The following is a 27,870-nucleotide window of genomic DNA, read 5'->3' on the forward strand; positions in this document are numbered from 1 at the left end:
CCAGGCCTGAATATGCTTAGGTTGAGGTAGAGGACCTGATCTGAAGTGCATGTGGTGCATCTGCTGGCTACAGAAGAGCAAGGGCAGCAGAAGTAAGACCCCCTTGGTTGGGAACTGGAATAAAACCAAATGTTATATGAGTCTTCATGTGTCTCAGAGACATCTGTACATTTGTTAGTGTAGGTGACAGTGAGTCCCAGTGTGGGGTACTGAGAGGTGACAGGCTGGAGGGGTCACTCTTATGTACTTTAATGGAATGAGTCTGAGGTGGGCTATTACAGCGGGACTGGCATCAGGGCATCACTTGTACTCAATTGTGTGACTAGGATCTGTGTGTGTTAATCATAGGGTGCAGGAGTAGACGAGCCTGTTCAACAGACTTGATTAAGTCTCACAAATCCTGAGATAAAACGACTTGAATAACCAAGAAAATGTAAAAAATTGTGAAGGAGCCGAGAGCGGCGAGTGCCAGCTGTGTCTGTCTGTCTGTCTGTTTACAGTTTTTAAGATGTTTTCATATTTCTACTATCCTTGTGTTTATTAATGTATCATATTATTCTGTTTCTTAAACTGAGTGGGCTTCATTTGGGGTCTTTACTGAATAATCTGATAAATTCCTGGCATGAACAAAAAAAAACACAAAAATGCTTAATTAATAAGCAGGAGACGAGAACTTATTATGGGAAGCATAATTTGTTTAATAAAGATGACTAATATGGAGTCTGATGTGGACTTCAGTGTGTAATAAATGAATAAAAAATATTGATGTGAATGACACTTTAGCAGACCCCCTGAGACAGGCCATCTCTTCTATCACTTTGTGGTCTTCACTCTCTGAGCTCCTGTCTCACATTAACTGTTCACCCTCAGTGTCTCCTCAGATGTTCTCTCTATGAACTCTCAGCTTTCTCTTTAAATCTCCTCCTCCTCCTCCTCCTCACTGAGCACAGACAAACTTTCACTTTGGTTTCTTCACAAGTCACTTCCTTGTTTGTCTGACTGATTCTCTCTGCCTGCCGCTCCTCAGACTAACGATGGCTGAAGCCCAGCTGTTTGTATACAGGACGAGTTCACCTGCTTGGTGTGTCTGGACACCCTGACTGACCCCGTCACCATCCCCTGTGGTCACAGTTTTTGTCTGAAGTGCCTCACGGACTGCTGGGATCAGAGCCAAGTGTGCAGCTGTCCTCAGTGTAGAGAAAACTTCAGCACGAGGCCTGCTCTGCAAAGAAATAGTCTGCTTAATAATGTCATCATGAAATTTAAGAGACCAAGAATCAGTCCTCCTCCATCTCAGAGTTATGCCAGTCTTGGAGACGTGGAGTGTGACTTCTGTACTGGTAAGAAGTTCAGAGCGGTGAAGTCCTGTCTCACCTGCCTGGCCTCCTACTGTCAGACTCACCTGCAGCTTCACTACGAAGGAGACGCCCTGAAGCACCACAAGCTGGTTGATCCTGATAGCAATCTGAAGGAGAAACTCTGTGAGAAACATCAGAAAAGTCTGGAGATATTCTGTAAAACTGATGACTCCTGTATCTGCATGATGTGTGTGGTTACTGGACATAATGGTCATAAAATGGTTGAGCTGGAGACAGAGAGGAAAGAAAAACAGGTGAGTGGAGTTTAGTTTTTAATGGAAACTGTTTGAATAACTTTGAGTTAAGTAATTTGTACATTTAATGTGACAGAGAAATCTATTCATCTGCAGTAAAACTCAATTATCTGTCACTTGATTACCTGTCAGGACTAAATAACAAAAACCCAACCTTGTGCACACCAGCGTCTTCTGATTACTGCAGCGAGTTCTGAATATTGGAACAACAGAAATCCCAGTGTCCGTTATGTACCTTCAGCTTTAATAGCGGTTTGTAGCTTTTCTCTTTTGTTATAATTAAACTAAACTACTGTACATTGTTATGGCTATCAACATATGTGTGTGGTGTTTGAACTTATTAAACGTTTACGAAACTGCAACAGTTCTGCAAGTATTACTTTAATGACGGACTAGGAAGGCCAACAGAGAAAAATATAAAGGGGGTTGCTGAAATAATTAAAAAATGTGTTGAAAATGGAAACCAGTGATGGTAATGTTATTCTGTATTAATGTTAAGGTCTTCTGCATTGTAATTTTCTTTATATATTCTGTTAAATCAGGTTGTGTTAATATATTGTGGCGTGCAGGCAGCTTGTGATGCTCATTATGGGGGCTGAAAGGGCAGAAAGCTGTAAGTGAGGGGACTGGCTGAGGGGCTTCTGTTCTGTGAGGGGCAGACAGGAGAAGTGAGGAGAGAAGGGAAGGTGTGGAGCAGGGAGTCAGGAGACAATAAGCAGGAGTGTTTGTGGGATCAGAAGTACACAACGAGAGTGGCAGGAGATCAACTGATCGGTAGAGAAAGCTTTCTTTGATTGTTTAGGAGGTGAGCTCTGTAAGCCAAATAACGGAGTGTAAGACAGGACACCGCTTATTATGGAACGAAGACTCCAAGCAAAACATAGAAAACTCCAGGACCTCTGAGTTGTATTTGTTTATTACGCTGGTCATTACAATATTATATAAATTAATTCATTTTGATAATATATTTCTTTACGACTGCTTGCTACACTAATCTACTGTATATCATTTGTAAAGTAGCTGCTCTGTTATCCATCTTTTCTCTTATCTGTCACAGCCTCGGTCCTGACCCCTGACTGATAATCGAGGTTTTACTGGACCTTATAAACCTGATGTTTCAAGTTCAGAGCATTGGCTGCTGGAGTCCATCCTGGTGAGACTGTGTGCAAGTCATGAAGCAGCTCAAGATAAGATCCCCAATATGGCCCACAAACAACTGAGTTCTCTCCTTACAGCCAGCTGAGTTTCTTTCTGCTCTGATCAGTTTTTCTTTTGAGTACCTAAGGCAGTGGTAGGCCAACTATTGCCTGCTGTCTAGAAATGTCCACTGGCAGGGGTGTGAGCGTCATGTGGGCTACGCGTAGAAATGTCTGACATTCGGACCCTCCTGAGGTGTTCTTAACAAGATGATGTTACAGTTGGCAGTCTGACCATCTAAGCCAAATTTAAAATCAACCAGAACTGCTACACAACCTCAATGTACAGTAAGTTCAGATAAAGACACTTAACTTCAGTCCACCATTTGGTGTTTCTTCTGATAAAGGACTAGTGTCACATCGGCTCTGTCAGGTCTCAGTAAGTGACACAAATGTGGCCGAGTCCTCGCTGGAATATTAAAAGAGCTCGGCTCACAGGTGAACACACGTTTAGAAACCAACTTCTTAAACAACAATGAAGTCTATAAAGTTGCCAGATATTTTTCAGTTTAATATGAATCAGGTCATTAATATCAGCTCCTAATTTTTTGATTTATTTGTGTTTTCTGTTGTTTGGCTTTCACTTGACTTGGATTGATTTACATAAATCAGTTCTTCAGATGTCCCTGAAAGCAGAAATATAACACTGCACAACAAAGTTTTTGCTTCTTGAACACTGTTGGGTGTTTCTTATAGATTTTTGGGTGCTGATCACGAATATCATATCAAAATTTACCCATCACGTACCATTTCAGATTTGTCTTGATTTTTTCTTATATTTGTATCCAAACATTTTTGCCTCTGTAAATGACTTAGCAACAATGGTTTGTGCAGCCTGGGCATGTCCAGGTATGGAATCAGGCCAGGTTGGAAGCTGTTCTGTGGAAGTTGACATCCTGGGCAGGTCTGAACGAGCTTGCCGCTGTCTCACATGCTATAAAGGTGGCTTGCATACACCGACCCTGCTCATTTGGTTTCTATAGATAGTCAGTGTGTATGTATAGTACCCGTATTTTAAAAGTATAGTATCTGTATCAATATAACAGTAAGTAAGCTTGATGCTATAGACGTTTTGGTGTCGGGTGATATGTCTCGTCAATGTTGTAACAGCCGCGATACATTCTGCTATATTTGTGGTGAATATACACATGCGCCTCAGAGACGTTGGATGACTGCTCTTGTGAAGAAAGCTTATCATCTGTATTTCAACTGGTGATCAAGACAAGGAATGGGCGCCTCACATTTGCTGTGTGACATGTACTGTCAGTCTGAGAGCCTGACTCAGACACACTCAAAAGATGATGCCATTTGCTGTTCCGATGATATGGCGAGAACAGAAAGACCATGTGACGGACTGTTACTTCTGTTTGACTAATGTGTCTGGTTTCTCTGCCAGAAACAAGAAGTTAATTGGATATCTTAATCTGCCTTCAGCAATGAGACCCTTGTCACATGACGACAGTCTTCCAATTCTGAAACCATCAGAGTATTGGACCTTAGATGAACTAAATGAAGAAACCGCAATGCAGGGTATTGACAGTGACATTGACCCGGATTTTGAACCTTGCTCATCAGATGAGCAACATCTCATAACACAGTCCGAATTGAATGATTTGGTTAGAGATTTGGGTCTATCAAAAGCAAAAGCCGACTGACTGACTGACATTGCTACAATGGAGAAACGATACCAGGGCAACTGGAATCCGTCAATGCTTGCTCACTACTGTTGGACACTGCAACGTGATGCACCAGACATTGAATACAAAAGAAAATCAGGAGCAAAACACTTTAATTCTGTTGAATTTAACAGCTTATGTGAAACATAAACTTGACTAAATATGTTATTGTCAGTAAACATTTAAATGTCTATTTCACAGAGTTCCTATGTGATACTGTAAAACCAAAACTATATTTGTGCATACCCAGTAGGTACCTGTTATAATCAGCAAAAATTTTTCAGGAAGCCATTCAAAAAAAATTGTTGTGCAGCGTAATTGTAGGACAGACTGTCATTGCTTGGTCAGAAGCTCATTTTCTTATGCTGCCACTGCCTGCCCCTCTTTTATTGACTCGTAACTTCAGCTCATATGTCAGTTCACTTCATCAGGACTCTCCTTGAAAGTTTTGTGTGTCATCTGATCAGTCTGAATAACCACAGCATATGACACCCAGCGATGTCGCAGTGTGGCACTCTTTATAAATTTGTGACTGAAGAAGGTGCCAAAAATCAACCCCTTACAAACTTGATGGACAACACTTAGCAGCAATTAGCAGTAACAAGGTTGGATTTCTGTTCATCGAAACACCTACAGCAGCAAGTCCACTCCATCCATCACAAAGCCTAAACGATCTCTTCCACTCCAAAGGGTAACATAGTGCCAGACGATAAGAGCTGAAGACCCCTGTAATGGAGTTGAACGTGGGTGTCTCATTCAGTCTTGACTTGATAAAGGAAAGCAAGGTGCCCAAGTAAGATAGACCACATACAGTATAAAATCTGTAGAATTACTGAAAGCCACTAAAAGATAGCCAGTAAGTGTGAAACCTCAAAGACTTTAAACTGCAGAACAACCCACAGCCACAAATAGAAAAGGCTGAGAGAGAGAAAAGAATGTTTGAAGAAAGACAAAGCAAACTGCATGATCTTAAATGTGTGCCTGAGGAAGCTCTTCATGGATACAACAATCTGGACAAAGCATCACCTCCACCTGAGTGACCATAAACCAAGTCAGAAGTTTACCTGCTCAGAACCTGACAACTTCTGCCTGTAACTTGATAGTTAAGATAGTTAAGCCCGGGGGTGAATTCTGGGAATTGACATCACCATAACTGTGTGAAGGAGAAGGCTTTAGCTGTTGTAAGGGTCTCTTCAAAAACCCAATGAGAGAAGTAAACTGGGCTGTATAAGTTTAGAGCAGCATTACACACACATATACACACACACACACAGAGGAGCTGTAAGGGAGTGTAGGCAACCTGTGAGGAAAACCAAACGGCCATCATAGTGCTTACTCTAGAAACTTAATAAGTAACTAAGAACTGATTCAGAACTGAGACGAGAACATTTAAAAGCTGGTTCTGAATGAATGATGTTTCCTGGGAAATTTTTTGGATAAAAATTATGAGAAATAAAATCACAAGTTATGTGCCTTTCCTGTAAGTACAAGAGAAAGAGCCAACTAAAGTAACACAGACTCATGTTTGGTATTGTCTGTTGATGTCGTCTGTCTGTATACACTTGAATACGTGCATCTTCAGTTGTCCTTATATTATAAATATATTTTATTTTTTGACTGTGACTTGTCCCTGGTGGACCCATGAGGGTTTCCTCCTACAATCGAAAGACACGCAGTTTAGGTGGACTGGGGCTTTGGAAAATTAGCTCTATTGTGTGTGTATTCAACCTCGATTTTCTTGTTTTTCTTGTCTTCTTAGAGAATCTGGAGTAGGGGGCTCTCAAAAAACTGGGCCTGTTAAAGCTCACTGAGACACTCCTTGGGTGATTTTTGGATATGCAAGAAAATAAAATTGTTCTTTTTAGTGTGAGGAGTGCAGAGTGAAGAGTAAAGCAGACAGGCTTGTTGCTTGTGCTGCTCCAGTGTTGCTCACACAGTCCTTGAGTCTGCCTGACAGATAATCCGTCATCAGGACAACACAGGCTCACCCACCTGCACATCTCTGAGCTGGGATGGCTGGGTGGTCTTGAGAGGATCTGGAGAAATCAAAAACATAAATATAATAAACATCTCTCTATTATAATAAAAAAATCTTGGGAGACGAGACGTGATCTTTCGGAAGAGACTTTTTGGAAGTCCAGGGAGATGGAAGCAAGGTCCACGAGATGGAGACTTTGGCCATTTTGAAAGTCTACAAAAAATGATAGTAAAGATCACATTAGCCCAAACAAATGGAAATTATTACTCTGTGAAATAGCAGAACAGCAAAAAGAGATTGAATATATTGTTTGGATTTAAAGTTGAAGTCGTAGAGTTGTAGATCATCGAATTTGTGTTGCCATCAGGGAAAAATAGTGTTTCTTCCCAATGAAGAGGCCTCTCCATGAAAATTAAAAGATTTGTGGTTTGGTGAGAGTGAAATCCACATACACGGTCATGCTGGGTCACAGAGTTGCACAGATACACAGGAGATTTTAGAGACAAATGTTATTCAGACACTTCAAACAAACATAAGTCTCTTTCAGGAGTGAATCGAGCACCATGTGTAGTCGGAGGGGACAGTTCCATCTCTTTATTAGAAGAATAGAAAATTTTCCTGTACATAGGGATGCGCCTCGGGAGTGGGACCCCCCACAGGAGCAGAGGATGTCTGGTAAAGAAAAGAGACAAGGCAGTAAGACAAAAGGACAACTGCTGTACAGGCTTTTAAATGTTTGGAGCTCGGCACGAACCAAACCTGGGGATGGTCGAGCCGAGCGAGCAGGGGGCAGAGCTCCCTAGTTTTATTAAAAAAAATAATCCATCACCTAAACAAAACACCTGAGGTAAGTAACATACAAAAAATATCATTTTTGAGTTTCAGAATTCCTTTAAGTTGCCTTCTTCCTGAATTCAACAGAATCGTTTGTGTATTTCAGTATCTTACTTGGCTCCAGAAAATGACAACGGCATACAACGTCCTCACATGTCTGACTCAGGATATCAAATGGCCTTGTAGATCCTCTAATTACTGACATTACGTGTTTAAGTCCTCCTGGCCTTTCACCAGTTTCTTTACTTACACACTCCAGTTTGTGTTTTATTATTTTTGGTGTTGTGTGAACTTCACATTTTCCAGTTTGTTGATGTGATGTCTTCTAAACGTTAAGAACTAACTCACACACCAGTGTGCCTTCAAACTGTTTTCTGGATTTGATGCACTCTTCAAACCCAAACTCAGTCTTGCATTGATTAAATTAAACCTTTCTTTTAATCTTTTTGTCATTCCCGCTTGTTAAATCAAATTTAAATTGTGTCATGAAATGCAAAACAAATGTGTTGTGAAAATATCAGGACTCAGAAAGAGAAGAAGAAATCACAAAGTGAATGTGAATTCTGATCTGACCATACATGTCCTCTTGTGTGTCCAAACAGAAACAGATGGGGGAGACACTGAGTGACATCAAGAGGAGACTTGAGGAGAGAGAGAAGACACTGAAGGAGATGAGGAAATCAATGGAGGAGATGAAGGTGAGTGGAAAAGGAAGACAACACTTCACATCAAAGAGGGGAGAAATAAACGAGAACTTGAAGAGCAGCAGAGCTTCACTGGTGATGATGAGTAGGGAAACGAGAAGGGAGAGTTAGAGAAGACGTGTTGTGGTGTCCTTCATGGCCTTTCACTGTTGACAGAATCCCAGGTGTAACTCAGTGGAGACTCAGACAGCATCACCCTAAAGTCCTCTGATATTCTATCAGCTGCTTAAAAGGAACTTAACTCTACTAACAAAAACTCACACTGAAGGTTGACCATGATGTTCTGAATTAGATCAGCAGGCTCAACGTTCATTAATAATCTAAGTTGTTTTTATTTTAAAAATAACATTGCATACAATAAAGTTTAACTTATACAACAAATGACTTTCAAAGTCAAAATAAAAAAAATAAAATCAGAAAGTCAAAACAGAAATCTAAACAAACAAAAAAAAAAAATGCAAAAAATAAAAAACTACCAAACAGGATTCACGCTGCAACCCAGAAAAAAAAAGAAGAGCCAAGAGCTGGGCCAAAATTCATAATAATTTAGGAAAATAAATAAATTAAAAGGGAGAATTTGCTTTTCCCTTGCTATGGATGCTTATTTTAATTTTTTATTAATTATATCTTGCCATATTTTAAAAAAGGTTTTGAACAGATCTTCTAAGTGAGAATTTGTTTTTTTAAATGTCAAACATCAGTGACTAAGTGACTTATTACAGGTGGGCTGGGGGTCTTCAAGTTCAGCAGGACAAGACTACGAGCTCACAATGTAGGAAACGCAGTTACAGTCAATGTGTTCTCCTCCACTTTAGGCCCCTCTGGTAGCCCACCAACCACAGCTGTTAGTGTGTTAGGAGTGATTGTGACCCCAAGGCTGTCTGATAAAACATTCAAATATTTTGGCCCTAAATGATGTTACTTTGTTTTCCTCCCAAAACATGTGGCCCAGTGAGGCTGGAGCTCGTTTGCCACACGCGCATGTTGGATTCCTCCCAATTTTAAATGAGATAAATGTGATCAATGAAAGAGTCAAAGTCAAATGGTTGAATACTTCACACATATGGAGCTGGAGTGTATTCTGTGCATGACTGACTTCCACTCCTTTTCTGAGATATTCATTAAAAGGTCTTTTTCCCTCCATATCCTAGGACACTTAAAGGGGAGATTCTTTGAAATGTTTTTATATGTTGCTGAGATGCTGTCTGACTCCTCAAGACTGATCAGGATTTCTTCTGGAAAAGACATGGGTGGGAGTTTTTTTGGTAGATTTTTGTTGTCCGTAGCTTCTGTAAACATTGCTAATAATAGTGGAGCTAACTTAGTTGAAAACATCTTTATTAAATTCCACTGGTTGCCATCAGGGCCTGTTGATTTCCCACTTTGGAGTGAGTTTACAGCATCCAGTAGATCTGAGAGTGTCAGAGGTTTGTCCAGTTCCTCTGCACTATGAGTGTCCAGCTGTTGTGTTTGCATTACATCCGAGAACTCCTCAGATTGTGTCTCATCTTCTTTAAACTGATTAGAATATAAAGACTTATAGTACTTGCTAAATGTGTGAGTTATATTTTTAGGCTTCATTACTTTATCTCTAGTTGCGCTGGTAATTTTTGATATTGCGTTGCAAACTTCCTGCTTGTGGATTGCTGAGCTAAGATGTTATTACCCTTCTCTCCATGTTCACCGTAATGATGTTGTGATTTAAAGATCAGTTGTTTAGGTTCTTTTGTTATCAAGAGGTTAAGTTCTGATTGGAGAGCTCATCTTTTCCTGTAAAATGCCTCATTTGGAGAGATGGGATATTCTTGATTTATTCCAGAGATCGTAATGATCTTCTCTTGTTCATTCTGGTATTTCTCAGTTTTATTAGGCTCCATAGCTTAAGAATCTCCACTGTTTGACTGAGTGCAGACTTTACATAATGTACACCTCCAAATGTTTTACTTAAGCTTTAATATTTTATAACATGTCCAAGGGTGGCATCTGCTGAATCTCAGATCCACTGTCCTCCATTTACTGTCCATGTCGAGTTTACCCCTTCTTTCAGTATCTCAGTGGGTTTCTTCTAGTTTTTCCAGATCTTTCACCACATCCTCACATTTTAGTTTGGTTAATTGGCAGAAACTCCAAATTGGCTCATTGTGATCACTAGTGTAGCTCTGACCCTGTAATGAGGTGGCAGACTATCCAAGGTAGCACACTCCACAATGTCCAGTTCTGCGAGGATTCATTTATGTGAAAGTTCTCATCTAGCTAAGACAGAACTCTTCACACACATATCTGTGCCCAGACAGACCAAACTCATCTAACATAATTTATTTAACACAGACTCACATTAAACAGACCAACACCATCGAGTGTACTAAAGTACTAAACACAGCCGGTCCAGACCAGTGGGGTGTGTCTTTAGTTCAAAGAAAGTAGGCAGGTACAATGTGTCACTCAGCACTGTGTAGTCCAATCCAGACACAGAGGTGACAGTTGGAGAGCCAACCTCACAGACCGACCTTCACTTCGGTTTATGGTACTATACTCATCTGCTTTTGTTGTTTCTTCCTAGAATTTCTGCTTATTACTGATGCATGAAATCCCCTCTATACACCCATGCTGACCACGACATTTTAAAGCCAGGATTCCTTCCACTAGATTTTGTTCATTTTTTGTTTTGTTTTGTTTATTTATTTATGTTAATGTTGATTTGGTTGAGTATGTGCTTTATTCTTTGTATTTGATTTTGTCTATAAGCCGCCTGTGTTATGTTCCATGAGGTTTGTGTGTGGCTTACCAAGAGGTGGACCATCTGCCAATCACCGCCAATCACCTTACCTTTTTGCCATATACATCCCGAGGGTCTCCCACAGGTTCATTGTGAATGTGCTCTGCAAGTTTGTCAAATTCTTGTGTTCATTTAGCTGTGCCTTATGCTTTTGTGATTTTTGGATTTTTTAACCTGTGTTTTGTTTTTCAAACTCTCTCTTTGAATTCTGTTTGGAAACTTTGCTTGTTTTGGATTGCCTTGTTTGGATCAAAAGTGTGTCTATGTATTTGGAATACTACTTTATGAAGAATAAATCTTTAAATATATAAAGATTCTATGTAGGACATTTTCTATCTATCTATCTATCTATCTATCTATCTATCTATCTATCTATCTATCTATCTAATTTCCTGAGTCTTATGTGTGGCATAGGCTGAACGTCTAATCACTATGTCACTACTGCTCCTCAGCTTTGTACCTAAGTCTTTAAATTGTTTTAATTGTTCACTTAGAACTGGACACATTTGACAGAGACAACTGGATTGTTCCTTCCCTGCTCTGGCTAGGAGCCTAATAAACCCAGCCAGGGAGGTTTTCCACATGTGTACCAAAAGGTGAAACGCCATATGAGACTCTCAGTATCTGTACCAAAGTTTCTTCTAAATTCCCTAATAAATAAATCCCATATAATCATTTCTTTTTCATTCTAGTGGCTGGTTAGGAGGTGACATTTTACGGCTTCTCATCCTCACCTTCTATCACAGAGTTATCTGACTCACTGTCCAGCTGTTCAAAGATCTGAAAACAGCAGAACATCTCCAGCTTTGGGGTTGATGATCCTGGACAGCAGGCACCTTTTACCTCACATTTACTTCCCACATAGTAACGCCCCACCAGGTGTCATCATACAAGTATGAGCCATAGTTGCAATAGCAAATTCATTAGTAATAATGCCAAGTTCATAAATGAAAGGCAGCGAAACAATAAGAAGCGAGCGAATGACATATACTACCATATTCATGAGTGCTGCTACCTAGGAAAGAAAGCAAGGTGTAAACCTAAACTTTAAATTAAGTTCATAGACAGGCGACCGCTGGTGTTTCACATGCCCACAGGTAATGCGGGATACAAGTTTAATGAGAGGACGCAGGATATAAACGAGAGTTTTGATCACTTTGTAACTAAGTTAAAATTGAAGGTGAAGGGGTGTGCTTATGCAAATTCCGAGAGACTGTGTTTGTGGGGGATTGACAGTTAAGGCGGGTGGGGGAGTCACGTCATCATCTCCCCTACCATTCATCTTATTTCGCTCTGAGCTGAGCTCCGCGGCTAACGCCGTCTTTCGAAGCAACTTCGTCAGACTGCCACCAAATACTCACAGAAAAATCCACAAGTTAATACACACGCTATCTCTAGAGTTTCTCCACACTGAATCCTCCAGGCACTACTTACAAAAGGTCACATTGACAATCGTGTTACGCTATTTTTAAAATCTTTCCTTTTCTTAGCACAAGCACAGCTGAGAAGCTTCGATGCATGTGCTCCATAACGCGTTAACAAATAATGCATTTAATCACACTTTGCATTACAAGCAAAGGGGAGCTTTTGTGCCACATGAGAGGGTGGGAATCAAACTAAAAGAAGTGGAAGTTCAGGGTGATGTTTATAGAAGGGTGCAGAATTGGCTCAGACACGGGAAGCAGAAGGTGATGGTGTGAGGAACCTCATCAGAACTGGCCGATGTTAAGAGTGGTGACCAGCAGGGGTCAGTGCTGGGGCTGCTGCTATTTTTAATATACTGTATATAAATGATTTAGATAGGAGTGTCCTGCGGTGGGCTGGTGCCCTGCCTGGGGTTTGTTTTCTGCCTTGCGCCCTGTGTTGGCTGGGATTGGCTCCAGCAGAACCACGTGACCCTGTAGTTAGGATATAGCAGGTTGGATGATGGATTGATGGATGGATTTAGATAGGAATATAAGCAATAAGCTGTTTAAGTTTGCAGATGATACCAAGACAGGAGGATTGGCCAATAATTTGGAATCCATTATATCATTAAAGAAGGACTTGGACATCAGACAGGCTTGGGCAGATTTGTGGATGATGAAATTTAACGTCAGAAAATATAAAGCGTTACACATAGGAAAGTAAAAATGTGAGGTTTGAATACGCAAAAGGGGTCTGAAAGTCGAGAGTCCACCTTATGAGAAGGATTTAGGAGATGAAGTGGACTTGGCACTATCAACTCCCAGACAGCGTTCAGAGGCCATTAAGAAGGCTAACAGAAAGTCAGGTTATATAGCGCCTTGATGTGTGGAGTGCAAGTCACAGGAGGTTTTGCTCAAGTTTTATAACACACTGGTGAGGTCTCATCTGGAGTCCTGTGTGCAGTTTAGGTCTCCAGGCTACGAAAAGGACATAGCAGTGCTAGAAAAGGTCCAGAGAAGAGCAACTAGGCTGATTCAGGACTACAAGGGATGAGTTATGAGTAAAGATTAGCTGAGCCTTTAAAGTTTAAGCAAAAGGAGATTAAGAGGTGACATGATTGAAGTGTTTAAAATTCTGAAGGGAATTAATGCAGTGAATTGAGACTGTGACTTTAAAATGAGTTAATTAAGAACAGAGAGTCACAGTTGATAACTTGTTAAGGGTAAATTTCGCACAAATATTACTAAGTTTTTCTTCATGCAAAGAACCATAGACACTTGGAATAAGCTACCAATTAGAGTGGTAGACTGTAGGGCTTTAGGGACTTTCAAAACTCGACTTGATGTTATCCTTAGAAGAATAAATTGGACAGGACTGGTGAGCTTTGTTGGGCTGAATTCCCTGTTCTTGTCTCGATTGTATATAAATATCCATATCCAACAATTGGAGGAAAAAGACAGGAAAACTTGCTAAATGGATCAGCATCTGTAAAAAAGAAACTCCATCTTTGAAGACCTGTCTAAATAGGTGAAAGCCTGCGATTGGCTCCAGGGACGTGAATCTTGAATTTAATCCCAACTAGCAGACTCGGTGAGCTCACTGCAGTCGTTTTATTATAATGGCTCAGGACTGACTGTGAAAACATTTTACATTTTAATTTTCATATTCTTTCACTGGCCACCTTCTCCAATTCATTTCCATATTATAATCAGACAACTTGAACTCTGGAGTATTGTGTGAACTTCAGAAGGGGCTGAGGTGTGTATTTCACTCTGTATATTTCTATTCACATGTATGGCGGCTATTGTGTTTTGAATGTCATTGTCAATTTCATCTTTGTGTCTTTCTTTTTTGATTGTTTATTTTTTCCTTCTTTTACAAAATTGCCTTTGTTTTGTCTTAGTAAAGTACTATGTTGCTCTACTTTGCCTTTTCTATCTATACTAATAAAAGGCAAAGCCCTCACTGACTGACTGACTGACTGACTGACTGACTCGTCACTAATTCTCCAATTCCCGTGTAGGTAGAAGGCTGAAATTTGGCAGGCTCATTCCTTACAGCTTACTTACAAAAGCTGGGCAGGTTTCATTTAGAAATTCTACGCGTAATGGTCATAACTGGAAGCTATTTTCGTCCATATACTGTAATAGACTGCAGCTCGATGGCCGTGGGAGGCGGAGTTGCATCTCACATCATCACGTCTCCCACGTAATTGAGTGCCTGCCCATATAAGTTAAATATTCGCCGGTCAAGGACTGTGCTTAGCATATTCATAAGTAAAAATATCTGAATCACAAACTGATGTTAGTTATATTTTGTCCATGAATACTTATTAAATAATTCCAAATATTCTGTCCGCTTCCTTTCATAGCTTTTCCTAATGGTTGTGCTGCATTTAGCCAATCACATTTCAGCCATCATTTTTTGCCAGGCAGAGTGGCCTTCAGAATCCGTTGTGCAGGCACTCTAACACAGAATAAATGTCGATTAATCGGTTGCTTCAACCAATCAGATTTTGAGTTGGAGTTGGAGGGCCCTCTAGCAAGCGTACAGCAACGTCACCTTATTCAGAATCATTGAAAGGATAAAAACCGATATGAGGAACTCTACGAGGCCACTGAACGCACCGCAAACTCTCCGAGCGCAAGATCCTTGTGCGCACTACGGCCAACTCCATGGCAGGATTCTGGACAATATTATTTGCCAGACACAGACCAGATTTCAAGACCATGAAAACCTGATGTTTGTCACGCTCCTCGTGCCCCAAAAGTTTCGGGAATACAAGAAAATTTTCACACATGCAGCCTTCTCCAGTTTAACACAAGAGCCACAGAGCGGTTTTTGATCTCTCTCGGCTAAAAACAGAACTGACTGTAATGTATGCCATGGATGATTTTGCAGGAAAATCTCCCACTGATCTCCTTGACTTCCTTCATCAGAAAAATCTGAATGAGAGCATGGGGCAGCTGTTCACATTGGCATATTTGGTGATGAGCATTCCCGTGTACACTGCTTCAGTCGAGCGGACATTTTCAGCCCTAAAGCGAATTGAAACTTATGCCAAAAATACCATAGGGTGGGTTTGCCTTTCAGCATTAGCTTCGATGGTGGTAAAAAGGGACTTTTTGATGGAACTGAAGCGCACGGATAATCTGTACAACAGAGTAATTGAACTGTTTTTGAGGAAAGAGAGGAGGATGGATTTTGTTTACAAATAATCTGAATTTTTGGTGAGTAAAATGTTGCGATTTTCCTAAATAATATTGCAAGTTTATGAGTTATTATTGATGTTTTTAATGTGTGTCACGGCTGTAGCTACAGTAGAAAGGAACTTGTTCACCCCTGGTTTGTCTGTTCAATAAAGGCATTTATTGTGGCTACAGGAGTTATCTTATATATATATATTCCCCGATCTACATACTGTCAAATAAACAAACCACACACCGTGGCGCAACACAAGAGGCTTCACCGCTGACGTCCGAGGTTCAATTCTCGAGAGGGGGTGCAGTGAGTGTGTACACCTGATGAGCCCAGAATTAGGGCGAAACACGTGCCGCGTACTCTTTGCATTATTTGACAGTAAAATATATATATATATATATATATATATATATATATATATATATATACACATATATTATATATACACACACACATACATATATACTGTATCAGCGCTTGCGGATTCATTTTACCCTCGCACCTCCTGTGACGGACGATCTCGATTTCCCACCCCCTTGGTTTGAGAAGAAGTATGAAAAAATATGAGGTTAACGCAGAAAAAACGATTCACCAATTGAAGCTTTATGCATAATGGATACTTTATTCGCCATCAATAATTGTTTTGGTAAAGCCATACTCAGTGTAATCCTCCTTCCATTTTCTAATTTTTTCGTGACTAGCCATGATTAAATGAACGGTAAAAAAGTAAGAGCGAAGCAACGGTGACTTATTGAGGCAGGCAGGCGACAGCACAATAGCACGCGGGCTTGAAGTAGTGCGCGTCAAGTCGATCTAAAATGCACGATCAGATTCGAAAAAATATATCTTTTCAAGTTCTATTTGGATATAAGTAGGTTCTATTTAGTCGACAGAAATATCTTTGGTAGGAATTTAAGTTGAATTCAGTCTTTAAATTTCTATGGTGAAGAAAAATTTATGTAATGATGACTAAATTTAACTTACATTCCCACCAAAGATATTTCTGTCAACTAAATAAAAATTACTTATATTTAACATTTAAATAGAACTTGAACAGACACGATAGTTCATAATACCCAAGCAGTACTAAGTGCACGTAAGAGCGGGAGTCATCCGTTTTAACAAGCAGCGTATTGCACTGATACGAAATAGCCTGCCCATTTAATTATTTAGGAATGGAAAAATAAATTAAGATTTTGTACAAATAATGTTTTTCATTTTTCTTCCTCAATGGATTCTGGCACCCCCAGCAACAGCTGCTCCCACCCCAAAGGGTATATATATGTATATTGTAAAAGATGTAGAAGGACACAGCAAAAAGGTTTGGGGTTTTCCGGTCCCATATATTGAATTTTGTCCACAATCGAAAAGAAAAAGCAGGACAAAAAAATAAACTAATCATTTCATAAACCAGACGCTGTATCATGGCGTTGTCGGCCATTTTATATGGGAGGAGCCGGAAGTGGATGAATGCTGGGAAGGACCGTGAGGGAGGATGGGATTGGTGATGTCAGGCCAAGATGGCGGAGGAAGGGCGGAAGTACCGTACTGCGGTGAAAACCCGGCTTATGGTGGCGGAGGGTCCTTTTTCCTATGAGAAAGCAGAGGGAGAAAGTTAGTACCCCGCCATTCCCTGCCGGCGAACATGTTCCCAGGTGCGTTCGAATCCGTCCGCGGTCCCCTACTCGTGCGTACTATATATATTGTGACAGATTAGGGTTTTCTCGCACCCTTGTACCCTCAGAGCACACGTCAGACACCAGATAAAAGTCCAAATAATTGATTTATTATAATAATAAGTGCACAAAGCACCCTCCACTTCCAAATTCTCCAATAATTAAATACGCAAATAATCCAATCCTCCAAACTCCCAGATGCTTGGAAACCCTGCCTCCCAACTCAGCTCGTCCGTCTGGGATTTCCAGTCCTTTATACTCCTTGACCCGGAAGCGTTTCACCCTCTCTGTTCATGTGACCTGGAACATTTCTGGGTAAGATAAAAATCCTTCTTTTCTTCACCCAGGAAGCACATCGTTCCCTTTGTCCACGTGACTATGACGTACTTCTTGGGCGTAAGGCAAATATTCTCTGGGCTTCCCTGCAGTGACTCCTGGCGGCACCCATGGTATCCAGCAGGGTTGTGCATTAAAAGTACATTGTCCATAATTCCCTGCTGGCATTCGGGGCACCTCTATGCTGCAAGGAGGGCTCCATCTGGCGGCCTGGGGGCATTGGCAGGGATGAACGGCCGGCCATGTACCACTATATATATATATATATATATATATATATATATATATATATAAATTTATATAGATATATATATATATATATATATATATATATATATATATATATATATATATATGTATATACATATATACAGTGGTGTGAAAAACTATTTACCCCCTTCCTGATTTCTTATTCTTTTGCATGTTTGTCACACAAAATGTTTCTGATCATCAAACACATTTAACCATTAGTCAAATATAACACAAGTAAACACAAAATGCAATTTTTGTAAATGGTGGTTTTTATTATGTAGGGAGAAAAAAATCCAAACCTACATGGCCCTGTGTGAAAAAGTAATTGCCCCCTTGTTAAAAAATAACCTAACTGTGGTGTATAATAATAATAATACCTTTTATTTATACAAGGCGCCTTTCAGAGAACTTAAGGACACCGAACAAACAAACAAATAAATAAATAAATACAAAACACAATTATAAACAACTTAAAACATCAGAAAATCTAAAAATTAAAACCAAACAAAACCACAATAATCAGGAGGAAGAAGAAAAAGCCATTTTAAACAAATGTGTTTTAAGTTTACATTTGAAAGATGAATATGATTTGATATTTCGGAGATCTGCAGGTAATGAGTTCCAGTGCTTGGGAGCAGAACGGCTGAAAGCTCTGCTCCCCATGGTGGATAGACGGGCGGGAGGAACGGTCAGATGGGTGGAGGAAGAGAATCTAAGGTTACGGAATGGAATGGCAACATGTAGAAGGTCAGACAGATATGGAGGTGCGAGGTTATGGATGGCCTTAAAAGTTAGTAGCAGAATCTTAAAATCAATACGAAACTTGATCGGGAGCCAATGAAGCTGCTGCAAGACCGGAGTAATATGGTGAAAAGATTGGATTCCAGTGATGATACGTGCTGCAGAATTCTGGACTAACTGAAGCTTATGGAGAGATTTATTAGGGAGACCAAAAAGGAGTGACTTGCAGTAGTCCAGCCGAGAAGTGACAAGACTATGAAAAAGAATGGCAGTAGTATGAGGAGTGAGGGAGGGACGAATGCGATTAATATTACGTAAGTGGAAGTAAGCAGACCGGGTGATGTTATTAATGTGACATTGGAAAGATAGAGTACTGTCGAGGATGACACCCAGACTCTTGACCTGAGATGATGGGGAAACAACAGAGTTATCAATAATAAAAGAAAGATTATTGGTTTTGGATAAGGATGATTTTGAACCAATGAGGAGAACCTCAGTTTTGTCACTGTTTAATTTAAGAAAATTTGAAGAGAACCAGGATTTAATTTCAGAAATGCAATCAATAAGTGAGGGTGGTGGAAAAGATGAGGTGGGTTTACCAGCAAGGTAGAGCTGGGTGTCATCAGCATAACAGTGAAAATTAATGTTATATTTGCGAAAAATATTGCCAAGGGAAGAAGGTAAATAATAAAAAGAAGAGGCCCCAGGACAGAGCCTTGGGGCACACCAGAAGTAACAGTGGTGGGTTGGGATGTGAAAGTTTTAAGCTGTATGAACTGAGTGGGGCCTGAAAGGTAAGATCTGAACCAATCAAGTGGAGTGTGAGTAATGCCAATCAAAGATAATCTATTAACACTAGAATTACCAGAGCCTACGAAAAAACTCGTAATTCCGTCCCACCTTAAACTGCTTCTTAAATCCCTTCACACCTCTCTGCCAGCGCCCTTTGTCTTCTAAATGTGCTGATAAAGCAGCCGCTATTCCATCCCCCCACCAATTTAGAACGTGCATGAACTTCTCTCAGCTCATGCCTTGATTGAGTATCTGGGAGTGAAGTGGAGTTTTAGAGTGAAATAATAGATCGTTGTTTGGAACACACGCATTTCATGTCTGTTCCGTTTCTACAGTAATCTGTGTCAACACATTGTTAAAACAGAAACTTTTTTTATATTCTAGTAGTAGATGACAAAATGTAGGCATAAACTATATAATGTATGAAGCCTGAAGTCCAAATAGCAAAGAAACATTTTCACAAGAATAACACAATTGCACTTTTATTCAAACATATAACTGCAGAAAGAAAAAGCCGCCTTAACATGCGACATTGACACCAGTTTACTGTAACTGACTCCGTGGTTCAATAAATACAGCCCCGCTTGGAATCAAGGGTGACGGGTTCGATCCTGCGCCCTCCCTTTTGAGAAGTAAACTGTTCTTAGTCTTACTGTTTTAGAATAAAAACATACATTTGATTTCAGTCTGTAACAGCCGGTGCAATTTATGATCTTTGTAAAGGTTAGCTTTTTTTTTTTATTCACTTTTCACTCTCTCAGTCGCGTTCAGAATCAATCCATACAACCCCATCTGACACGGCTGTTTTCACTAAAGACGCGCTATAGCTCTGCAGTGTACGATGCATACTAACGCTACCCCCAGTTCTGACACACAAGCGCTGGCGCTGCCTTCTTCGTATCTCACCGTCACTTGCTTTTCTTTTTATTCAGTTTTATTGAGTGTTCCTGCCAGTCCCGCATGGTGCTGTATGCTTTTCTTTTGTACTCCAGGACATGCAGAGGAGAGAATGGTAAAGACCAGTAACTTCGGCGCTATATGCAATCATCAGACACTCCCCATCTGCCCGTGTCGTTCAAACACAGGAACATATATTGGTGTAAAAGTATAACAAAAGTGCACTTTTATTCAAGTGCACTTTTTCCATCGCCTTTTCCTGTAAGAAGCAGTGTACACACTTCTCTCTATGCTGTGGTTTCTATTACACACCTGAAAGAAAGAGACAATACATGTGAAAATATCCAGCATACAGCAACATGCGGGGACTGGCAGGAACACTCAATAAAACTGAATAAAAAGAAAATCAAGTGACGGTGAGATATGAAGAAGGCAGCTTCGCCAGCGTCTGTGTGTCAGAACCGGGTGGGGCGTTAGTATGCATCATGGTACACGCAGAGCTATAGCGCCTGTATTCTGTTTCTTTTGTACTCCAGGGCACGCAGAGGAGAGAATAGTAAAGAACAGTAAGTTCGGCGCTATATGCAATCATCAGACACTCCCCATCTGCCCGTTGTTTTGTTATACTTTTCAATACTTTTATACTGCTCAAACGGGCATGCTCAAAAAATACACGTGTAATGCCACGAAAAGTGCACGCAGACACTTCATTTCGCAAACAAAACAAGTGCACTTTTATTCAAAACTACCTGTATAACCGAAGAAAAAGAAAGCAAGTTACAGTAGGCGATTGATACGACAGCTTGCATGGTGCAATGCTAAGAAGTGCAGATTTTCATTCCGTGCTATATAAAATCATCACATTCAAATATTAACAGTTCCCACACCCAAGGACCGTCCTTCCTACATTTACGACACGTGTACTTGTTGCCGTGTACACACCTCTCTGTGCTATGGTTTCTATTACACTGAATGAGCACCTGACACTGTACTTTCTTCCCTGGGGGAAGGTCCCGCATCAGAGAATTTCCAGTTCCTGCATAAATTCACACCCGATCTGACGCTGTTCGTTTTCAAATAATATTGCATTAGTGCGATTATATTTTCACATATATTGTCTCTTTCTTTCAGGTGTGTAATAGAAACCACAGCATAGAGAGAAGTGTGTACACTGCTTCTTACAGGAAAAGGCGATGGAAAAAGTGCACTTGAATAAAAGTGCACTTTTGTTATACTTTTACACCAATATATGTTCCTGTGTTTGAGCGACACGGGCAGATGGGGAGTGTCTGATGATTGCATATAGCGCCGAAGTTACTGGTCTTTACCATTCTTTCCTCTGCATGTCCTGGAGTACAAAAGAAAAAGCATACAGCAACATGCGGGGACTGGCAGGAACACTCAATAAAACTGAATAAAAAGAAAAGCAAGTGACGGTGAGATCACGAAGAAGGCAGCTTCGCCAGCGCTGTGTGTCAGAACTGGGGGGTAGCGTTAGTATGCATCGTGGTACACTGCAGAGCTATAGCGCGTCTTTAGTGAAAACAGCCGTGTCAGATGGGGTTGTATGGATTGATTCTGAACGCGACTGAGAGAGTGAAAAGTGAATAAAAAAAAAGCTAACCTTTACAAAGATCATAAATTGCACCGGCTGTTACAGACTGAAATCAAATGTATGCTTTTATTCTAAAACAGTAAGACTAAGAGCAGTTTACTTCTCAAAAGGGAGGGGCGCAGGATCGAACCCGTCACCCTTGATTCAAGCGGGGCTGTATCTATCGAACCACGGAGTCAGTTACAGTAAACTGGTGTCAATGTCACATGTTAAAGGCGGCTTTTAGTTTCTGCAGTTATATGTTTGAATAAAAGTGCAATTGTGTTATTCTTGTGAAAATGTTTCTTTGCTATTTGGACTTCAGGCTTCATACATTATATAGTTTATGCCTACATTTTGTCATCTACTACTAGAATATAAAAAAAGTTTCTGTTTTAACAATGTGTTGACACAGATTACTGTAGAAACGGAACAGACATGAAATGCGTGTGTTCCAAACAACGATCTATTATTTCCACTCTAAAACTCCACTTCACTCCCAGATACTCAATCAAGGCATGAGCTGAGAGAAGTTCGTGCACGTTCTAAATTGGTGGGGGATGGAATAGCCGGCTTCTCTTTATCAGCACATTTAGAAGACAAAGGGCGCTGGCGGAGAGGTGTGAAGGGATTTAAGAAGCAGTTTAAGGTGGGACGGAATTACGAGTTTTTTCGTAGGCCCTGGTAATTCTAGTGTTAAGGAGAGTGGTATGACAAATAGTATCAAAGGCCGCACTCAGATCAAGAAGGATGAGAATAGTGATTAGACCAGAATCAGCAGCCATAAGGAGGTCATTAGTAATTTTAACAAGTGCTGTTTCTGTACTATGAAGGGGGCGAAAACCAGATTGGAACTTCTCATATAGATTATTGTGAGACAAGTGGGTGTGAAGTTGGATAGAAACTATTTTTTCAAGAATTTTGGAGATAAAGGGCAAGTTAGAAATGGGGCGAAAATTATTGAAATTAGTAGGATCACAACCAGGTTTTTAATATTGGGGTTATAGCAGCAGTTTTGAAAGATGAGGGAATAATACCAGTAGTAAGAGAAGAGTGAATGATGGCAGCAATAAGAGGGACTAGAGGGGGGAGGCAGGCTTTAACCAGAACTGTAGGCAGGGGGTCCAGCTGACAAGTAGATGACTTGGATTTGCAGATGAGATCTGAGATTTCAGAGGAAGTGGGAAGCTGGAAAGAAGAGAAAGAGTGAATAGGTGAGTGTAGTTCAGAAGAAATACAGAAAGGATCTGGACCAAGGTGCTGATGTATCTTTTGGATTTTCTCATTGAAAAAAGACATAAGAGAATTACAGAAGGCAGTTGAGTGAAGGTGAGATGGTAAAGAGTCTGGAGGTTGTGTAACATTATTAAGTAAAGAAAACAAAGACTTGGTGTTACCTGTATTACTAGTAATTAACTGAGTGTAATAATTAGATTTGGTTTGAGCTATACAATCCTTGTAATTGAGTAGATGATTTTATACATCTCTTTGTGGACAGAGAGTCTGTTTTTTTTAAACAACCTTTCAAGTTGCCTGCCTTTAGCTTTCAAAAGACGAAGTTCAGGCGTAAACCAGGGGGCAGAAAAGGAAAAGAAACAGATCTGGTTTTTAGCGGAGCCAGAGAATTAAGAATACCATTAAGACAAGTGTCATAATATGAGACCAGTTCTATGGGAGAGGATAAATTATAAAAGTCCATTTGAATCAATTCTAGAAGACAGCAAATTCAAGTTAATATTCTTAATGTTACGAAAGGCTATGAGACGTGGAAGCTTAGGAACAGAAAAGGTAAGTTTAACGTTGAATGAGAGGAGAAAGTGGTCGGTTATAGTGAGTTCATCTGCTGTAAGATCAAAAGGAACAACACCAGAGCAGCAAATCAGGTCCAAGATATGTCCTTTACAATGGGTAGGAACATCAGTGTGCTGCTGGTATCCAAAACTCTCCAGGCAAGATAAAAAGTCTCTAGTGAGAGGGATATTGATATTGTCCAGATGTATATTAAAATCCCCCAGCAGAATTATATTTGGAGTAATTACAGATAGATTGGTAAGGAAGGTAGCAAGATCGTTCAAAAATTGTTGTTAGACTTAGGAGGACGGTAGACAGTTGCAATGATGGTTGGAACTGGCCCAGACAATTGACACACAGTCGATTCAAAAGAGCTAACAGCAGGAGCAGGCAACGGCAGGACTTTCCACTTCTGCGATAAATTATCGCAACACCTCCTCCACGGCCAGATGCAGGGTTGACAAGTGTAAACAAACCCGGGGTGCATTCATTAAGTTGTGAAAAGTCTTGAGGTTGCTGCCAAGTCTCAGTTAAACAGAGAAAGTCAAACTTACGGTCAATGAGGAGATCCTGAATGAGATGTCCCTTGCTCGTAAGTGAGCGGATGTTCAATAGACCAAAGCTGACAATGTTGCTGTCGCATTTGACAGTGGTGTTAGTCGACCGAGCTAAGCTGGCCAACACGCTATGGTCAGCGTTCCTATCTGTGTTATGTGGAGGGTGCCGAAAATCAGACCAAAAAGAGTTAATTCCTTTCGAGGCGTCCGTTCGGAATCTCGCGGGACCCACGATGGATGTATCTCCGGCGAGGGAGAAGTATGACGTCCGGGTCGAAATATAGCACCGACAGCAGAGGCACAGACAGGAGAAGACGCAGTCGAAGCAGCTCAGCAGCTGGGTACTGGAGGAGGCCAGTCGCAGGCTGAATAACGGCGACGAAGACTCCAAACAAACAACCAAGCAAATATCCTACCAGTCCACATTGTAGGCGAGGAGGCCGCAAGCAGCTCAGGCGTGCAGAGAATAAACCGTAAGTTTCAAACGAAACGGAGGTTAGCCTGAAGCTAAATGCAGACACAGCATATAATATATATAGCATATAGCATATATATAGCATATATAGCCACGCAGAGATGTCAGCAATATGGCAAAAGAAATACCATCAAAATCACTAGTCTTAACAAAATCAATATTCTAGTTACCGGCGAGCAGCGGCGACCAGTCCCGCCAGCGTTCACTCAACCGTATCACACCTGAGTTCAATTTCCGTAGCCACCCCCAGGCCTGATTACTGCCACACCTGTTTCAATCAAGAAATCACTTAAATAGGAGCTGCCTGACACAGAGAAGTAGACCAAAAGCACCTCAAAAGCTAGACATCATGCCAAGATCCAAAGAAATTCAGGAACAAATGAGAACAGAAGTAATTGAGATCTATCAGTCTGGTAAAGGTTATAAAGCCATTTCTAAAGCTTTGGGACTCCAGTGAACCACAGTCAGAGCCATTATCCACAAATGGCAAAAACATGGAACAGTGGTGAACCTTCCCAGGAGTGGCCGGCCAACCAAATTTACCCCAAGAGGGCAGAGACGACTCATCCGAGAGGTCACAAAAGACGCCAGGACAACGTCTAAAGAACTGCAGGCCTCACTTGCCTCAATTAAGGTCAGTGTTCACGACTCCACCATAAGAAAGAGACTGGGCAAAACGGCCTGCATGGCAGATTTCCAAGACGCAAACCACTGTTAAGCAAAAAGAACATTAGGGCTCGTCTCAATTTTACTAAGAAACATCTCAATGATTGCCAAGACTTTTGGGAAAACACCTTGTGGACTGATGAGACAAAAGTTGAACTTTTTGGAAGGCAAATGTCCTGTTACATCTGGCGTAAAAGGAACACAGTATTTCAGAAGAAGAACATCATACCAACAGTAAAATATGGTGGTGGTAGTGTGATGGTCTGTGGTTGTTTTGCTGCTTCAGGACCTGGAAGGCTTGCTGTGATAGATAGAACCATGAATTCTACTGTTTACCAAAAAATCCTGAAGGAGAATGTCCGGCCATCTGTTCGTCAATTCAAGCTGAAGCGATCTTGGGTGCTGCAACAGGACAATGACCCAAAACACACCAGCAAATCCACCTCTGAATGGCTGAAGAAAAACAAAATGAAGACTTTGGAGTGGCCTAGTCAAAGTCCTGACCTGAATCCAATTGAGATGCTATGGCATGACCTTAAAAAGGCGCTTCATGCTAGAAAACCCTCAAATAAAGCTGAATTACAACAATTCTGCAAAGATGAGTGGGTCAAAATTCCTCCAGAGCGTGTAAAAGACTCATTGCAAGTTATCGCAAACGCTTGATTGCAGTTATTGCTGCTAAGGGTGGCCCAACCAGTTATTAGGTTCAGGGGCAATTACTTTTTCACACAGGGCCATGTAGGTTTGGATTTTTTTCTCCTAAATAATAAAACCATCATTTAAAACTGCATTTTGTGTTTACTTGTGTTATATTTGACTAATGGTTAAATGTGTTTGATGATCAGAAACATTTTGTGTGACAAACATGCAAAAGAATAAGAAATCAGGAAGGGGGCAAATAGTTTTTCACACACTGTATATATATATATATATATATATATATATATATATATATATATATATATATATATATATATATATATATATATATATATTTATATGTGTGTGTGTATTATATATATATATATATATATATATATATATATATATATATATGACAGCAACACTCATCACTCACAACAGTGACAAAACAATTACATTGACAATCATGTTACGTTATTTTCAAAATGTTTCCTTTTCTTTTTCATTACTTCTTTAACACACTAATTCTCCACTGTGAAGCGCGGGTATTTTGCTAGTTATTAATATGTAGACTTTGTCAAAATGCCTCAAATCCCACAGACTTACCACTGTTTATAAGGTATTCTTGTGTATAACTTCTCCCGCCTTCCCTTCTACATCTGTAACCTCAGGCAATTAGGTGTAGTAAAAGACAAGCAGGAGTTAAATTACAATTTAAACAATGTATTATTGGTAATATTCATAAATAATAACTATGCAAAGTACATTTGAATATTGGCAACCAAACCACCTGATAAATGGTGATGTGTAGTTTCAGGTGGCACACAGACTTGTTAGTTACTTAAAATGTCTCTAGTTAAGGCATCATTTGTGGTCAGATTTCTTCAGAACAGCCCGCATGTCTGTCTCAATATGACTGCCGAGCTGTGCTCTTCATTCTATTGTACTTTTCAGTTCATGGTGTGAGATGGCCATTCAGCAGTTTCGTAAGAGAGAGATAGTGTGAGGGATTGAGCAAATTTATAGATGTTCTGTCCAACCCCTTGAGCCAGTAGGACACCATGGTAGTTAAAGGCTTCTGATACAAGCCAATTCTGAACAGCCATACTTCAGACCAATGGGGGTATAGAACACCTTCACACCTGCCCCAAACCATGTATTGAGCTAAAGTTTGCCAGTTAGGCAGCCTGGCTTTATTGTAGGGGTTGAGAGAGAGACTTTAGCAGAGAAACACTTGCCAAACTGGTTTAAGGCACTTCCCCAAAATCCTGTCATAAAATTCAAAGAGACTCAGTCCTAAAGGGGCATAAACATGAATACTTCTCACTAATGTAACACTAATGTAACACTAAATTACATTGCTTTGCCTAAATTACAAATAAAGACATACAAAATATTTATCATCTTGTATGCAAAATCTCACATCACAGCAACCTTATAACTGTCTTTACGACATAGCTGATGATATCAAAAGATGAATGTACAGCAGGACTCTTCATGGGCTGATATTGGCCTGTCCTTATATTAGTTTAGGAAGGTGAGTGTCAGCAACCGGCCTGTTTCAGCAGATCAGCTTGTAAACAGGTGGAGGTGCGCATTATCGGCACTCAGTCCATCAGCCTAACACCTTCACTTCTGGGGTCCAATAAATATTATCAGAATGAACAGAGAAAGTCCATTAGGGAATGTTGTGTTGACTGATCCAACTCAGAACATCAGTGCCAACATTTAAGTGAAGGAATGAGAAACCTGAGGACATGAGGGTCATGTTGTCTGAATTCCTAATGACTAAAACATGAAATGCTGTCAGCAGTGAAACGCCATGAAGGACACAATAAACCATCTTCTCTCCTTCTCCATCTCCCTGTCCTCACACGTCATCACCACAAACTCACAATCCCTTTAGTTTTTTTTCTCTCTTGATATGAAATGTCATCTTAATTCCACTCACCTTCATCTCCTCCACTGTCCTCGTCGTCTCCTTCAGATTCTTCTCTTTCTCTTCAAGTCTCCTCCTAATTTCACTCAGTGTTACCCACTAACTGTTTCTGTTTGGACACACAAGAG

At 40.4% G+C, this 27,870-nt stretch overlaps 1 protein-coding gene and 1 long non-coding RNA gene across 3 annotated transcripts; one reads left to right on the forward strand and one right to left on the reverse strand.

Moving 5' to 3' along the window:
• Positions 1 to 1,105: 1,105 nt before the first annotated feature.
• On the reverse strand, positions 1,106 to 27,857 carry LOC120528419. The gene is made up of 3 exons (XR_005633515.1): positions 27,755 to 27,857; positions 1,403 to 1,585; positions 1,106 to 1,217 (listed from the first exon to the last, which is right to left on the reverse strand). It is a non-coding gene; the product is annotated as an uncharacterized LOC120528419 (long non-coding RNA).
• LOC120528407 (tripartite motif-containing protein 29-like) lies at positions 1,214 to 8,377 on the forward strand. Of its 2 annotated transcripts, none has more exons than XM_039752565.1 (2): positions 1,214 to 1,612; positions 7,899 to 8,377. In XM_039752565.1, exons 1-2 carry the CDS (start codon positions 1,256 to 1,258, stop codon positions 8,109 to 8,111), a joined length of 570 nt encoding a protein of 189 aa, XP_039608499.1. In that variant the 5' UTR covers positions 1,214 to 1,255; the 3' UTR covers positions 8,112 to 8,377. The 2 variants fall into 2 exon arrangements, with proteins under 2 accessions (XP_039608499.1, XP_039608500.1); XM_039752566.1 differs by lacking the exon at positions 7,899 to 8,377 and adding an exon at positions 2,670 to 3,488.
• Positions 27,858 to 27,870: the final 13 nt, after the last annotated feature.

Source organism: Polypterus senegalus, chromosome 4 (assembly GCF_016835505.1).
Source record: "Polypterus senegalus isolate Bchr_013 chromosome 4, ASM1683550v1, whole genome shotgun sequence".
Taxonomy (NCBI): Eukaryota; Metazoa; Chordata; class Cladistia; order Polypteriformes; family Polypteridae; genus Polypterus; species Polypterus senegalus.